Below are 3,484 nucleotides of genomic sequence, written 5' to 3'. Positions count from 1 at the left end.
AAAAGCTCGATTCGAGCTCGAGCCCGAATATAATTTAAATGAGCCGAGCTCAAGCCTAATATTGTTTTGGCTCGGTTTGTCTCGTTTACATCCCTAACGTTGTGTGTTTTTTTGGTGTTGGAGATATTATTCGAATAAAATAAATGAACATGGTTCTCAAGGTTGAATTTTGTAAAATAAAGATTAAGAAATCCATTTCAAATGTTAAATGCATGATAAATGAATATATATATATTCAAATGTTGCATTCCATCACCGATTGTGATTTAGCCTATACAATACAAACTTTGTCAACAATGTTTTTCAGCTTGACCTTATCTATCAGGCCTCAGCCACACGGCACCGCCACCACCACCGGACTCCTTGGCGCTGCCGTTGCCCTCCTCTTGGCAGCCTGCCTCTTCTCGATTCTCCGGAAACGAGACAAACGGCTTCCCCCAGGCCCGACCCCGTGGCCCCTCGTGGGCAGCCTCATCCCGTTGCTTCGGCACTGGCCTCACTTTCGGTGGGTCATGGCCGAGGCGGACGGCAAGGACATCACTTGTATACGCCTGGGGAGCTCCCACGTCGTCGTCGTCAACTCGCCGGAGCTGGCGTGCGAGTTTCTCAAGAGGCACGACGCCAACTTCGCATCGCGGCCGCTCACCGTGGCCACCAAGCACTCCAGCCGCAACTTCCTCTCGGTGATCTTCAGCCCGCTGGGTCCGCAGTGGAAGAAGATGCGCCGCGTGATCGCGTCCGAGGTGCTGAGCAGCGCGAGGCTGCGCTGGCTGGCGGCGGCGCGGGCCGAGGAGGCTGACCACCTCACTCGGTACCTGCGCAACCTGTGCTTAGCCGGAGGTGGCGACGTCGTCGATATTCGGCTGGCAATGAGGTACTACGGCGGGAATGTGATCCGGCGAATGATGTTCGGGGTGAGGCACTTCGGGGCCGGCGGCCCGCACCAAGGCCCCGGAGAGGAGGAGGTGGAGCATGTGGAGGCGGCGTTCTCGATGCTGTCGGTGCTCTACGCCTTTTGCCCGTCGGACTTCCTGCCGTGGCTGAGATGCCTGGATTTGGAAGGCCATGAGAGGATAGCCGAGCAGGCGGCGAGCACCATCTGCAAGTACCATGATCCAATCATCGATGAAAGGATCGAGAAGTGGCGGAGCGGAGAAAAGAAGGAGGTGGAAGACCTTCTCGACGTCATGATCTCCCTCGCCGACGACTCCGGCAAGCCGATGCTCAGCACTGAGGAAATTAAAGCTCAATGCGCAGTAAGGATGAACGATATATTATTATTATTATTATTATTATTATTATTATTATTATGGATAATATATTATTTTAAAGGGAATTAAATTTGAATTATTTTATAGCAAAAAAAATCATTTTTAGGGAAAAATAAGGAATTTTTATACTTATGGTGATCCTCTTACGTCATCATACATTATTAGATTCCAGTTTTTACTATATCCCTATATATATATCTAAATAAAATTTACCATATTTAATCATTTCTAATCAAATTTTTTTATCCTCCTTTATTGATGTATATATTTGTCATACTTCCCTAAATATTCTATCTTTTTGAAATCTCTCTCAATAGATACAGTTATGACCCTTTTTTTTTATTTTATTTTTATCCTGTCTTAAGCTGTCAGACGGGTCAACCCGTAACGGGACGGGTCGACTCGTGGCAGACTAACCATTTGGCGGGATGGGGCGGGCCAACCCGCCAACTTGGCAGGTTGGGAAATTTCCAACCCATCCCATTCTAAGGCGGGTTGCGGGTTTGGCGGGCCAACCCGCGGGCCCATCAAAAATTTTAAAAAAAAATAAAAAATATTTCATATCTTCAACATTTTACTTCGAAAAAGTTTTTTACAATTAAATATATACATAAACATGTATTTTAAATAAAAATGAACACAAATAAGTACTTATGTTGGATGAAAAGTACTATTTTTATTTCAAAATTATAACAAAGAAAGATAATAAATTGGCCTAAAACTTAGCTTACATGTGTTTTTCAACCCGCGGGTCAACCCAAGCCCGAGCGGGCCGACCCGCGTGGGTCGCGGGCCTAGGCGAGTCGGCCCACGACGGACTTGGGTTGATAAAATTATAACCCAACCCGCTTAAATTGTTTGGCGAGGTGGGCCTACCCGACGGGCCCAACCCAAATTGACGGCTCTACCTGTCTATCATCCGTATATGTTCTTGTATCCACGTTAGCACTCTCATTTACTCCCATCTTCTGTTTATGTGTTTACGTCATATTGAACTAAGAGTCAACTTATATATAATATAATACAATATAATATAATATATGTAACGGTAATTTTATAAAATTAATTATGAACATTTGTTTTTATGAAAGACATTATTTTTCGCAGGAGTTTATGTATGCCGCCGTGGATAATCCCTCAAACATAGCAGAGTGGTTGTTGGCACATTTGTTGGAACGACCTGACATCATGCGAAAAGTAGTTGAGGAGTTGGATCGGGTGGTCGGCAAGGAGCGGTTAGTAGTCGAATCTGACTTTGCTCGACTCCCCTACGTGAAGGCATGCGCTCGCGAGGCCCTTCGTCTCCACCCGGTCGCACCCTTCAACCCCCCTCACGTAGCCATTAATGACGCGATCGTTTCAGACTACTTCATCCCCAAGGGGAGCATGGTGTTGTTGGGTCGAGCTGTACTCGGGCGAAATCCCAAGGTTTGGGATGATCCGACCCAGTTCAACCCGAGCCGACACTTGATGAATGGACACCAAGAGGTGGAGCTAGCAGAGCCAAGTCTCCGAATGATATCGTTTACCACCGGGCGTCGACAATGCATGGGAGCCCAGCTTGGCATGGCAATGACCTACATGTTGATTGGAAGGGTGCTTCAAGCATTCGAATGGAGTTTACCTATTGATGAGACAGGCATCGACCTCTCGGAGGAAAGGATGAGCCTCTTCAAAGCCAAACCTCTAATGGCTTCTGCAAAGATTCGATTGCCGGATTTGTTAGAGAATCTATGAGCAAATTTAGACATATTAAAAATAAAATGTAAAATAACAACCTATGATCCATGTGTTGATAAAGATGAGTATTAGTGGGTTGATGAGTTGTCATATTGTAATTAGTAATTGAGATAATGGAGGAGAAATAATAGAATAATGATTGTAATATAATGTGATGTTGGTGGTTAAATATTAATGGAGTTAGTGGATTATTGAGTATGTTTTATATATTAGTATATAAATAAAATATTTAATGATGAATAAAAGTGTGCGTGTGAAAATTATTACCATATATGAACTCAAATTTGCCCATCTCATATTTTGCAATTTGCATCAAAAATTATCTTATCAAATTATGTAATTGCACCTATACAATACTTAAGAGTCGAATCTTTTGGAGATCATGATTTTCTTACAAAAATTTGATTTTAAATATTGTCTCGTCAAATTTTTTAACATACAATGCGAGACCTTGTATATATCCATTACCAGCA

At 43.7% G+C, this 3,484-nt stretch overlaps 1 protein-coding gene across 1 annotated transcript; it reads left to right on the top strand.

Moving 5' to 3' along the window:
• Window positions 1–323: 323 nt before the first annotated feature.
• LOC121973513 (tyrosine N-monooxygenase-like) lies at window positions 324–3,119 on the top strand. Its single transcript, XM_042524930.1, has 2 exons — window positions 324–1,256; window positions 2,379–3,119. The coding sequence occupies exons 1-2, from the start codon at window positions 513–515 to the stop codon at window positions 3,006–3,008; spliced, it is 1,374 nt and encodes a 457-aa protein (XP_042380864.1). The 5' UTR covers window positions 324–512; the 3' UTR covers window positions 3,009–3,119.
• Window positions 3,120–3,484: the final 365 nt, after the last annotated feature.

This window comes from Zingiber officinale, chromosome 4A, assembly GCF_018446385.1.
Source record: "Zingiber officinale cultivar Zhangliang chromosome 4A, Zo_v1.1, whole genome shotgun sequence".
Taxonomy (NCBI): Eukaryota; Viridiplantae; Streptophyta; class Magnoliopsida; order Zingiberales; family Zingiberaceae; genus Zingiber; species Zingiber officinale.
The sequence above is the reverse complement of the archived record's forward strand: the minus strand, read 5'-3'. Positions and strand labels throughout refer to the sequence as shown.

Bases quoted from the DNA above. Each gene is read 5' to 3' on its own strand.
- LOC121973513 (XM_042524930.1), top strand. From the start codon at position 513: ATGGCCGAGGCGGACGGCAAGGACATCACTTGTATACGCCTGGGGAGC. The intron at 1,257-2,378 runs GTAAGGATGAAC...TATTTTTCGCAG, and splicing joins AAATTAAAGCTCAATGCGCA to GAGTTTATGTATGCCGCCGT.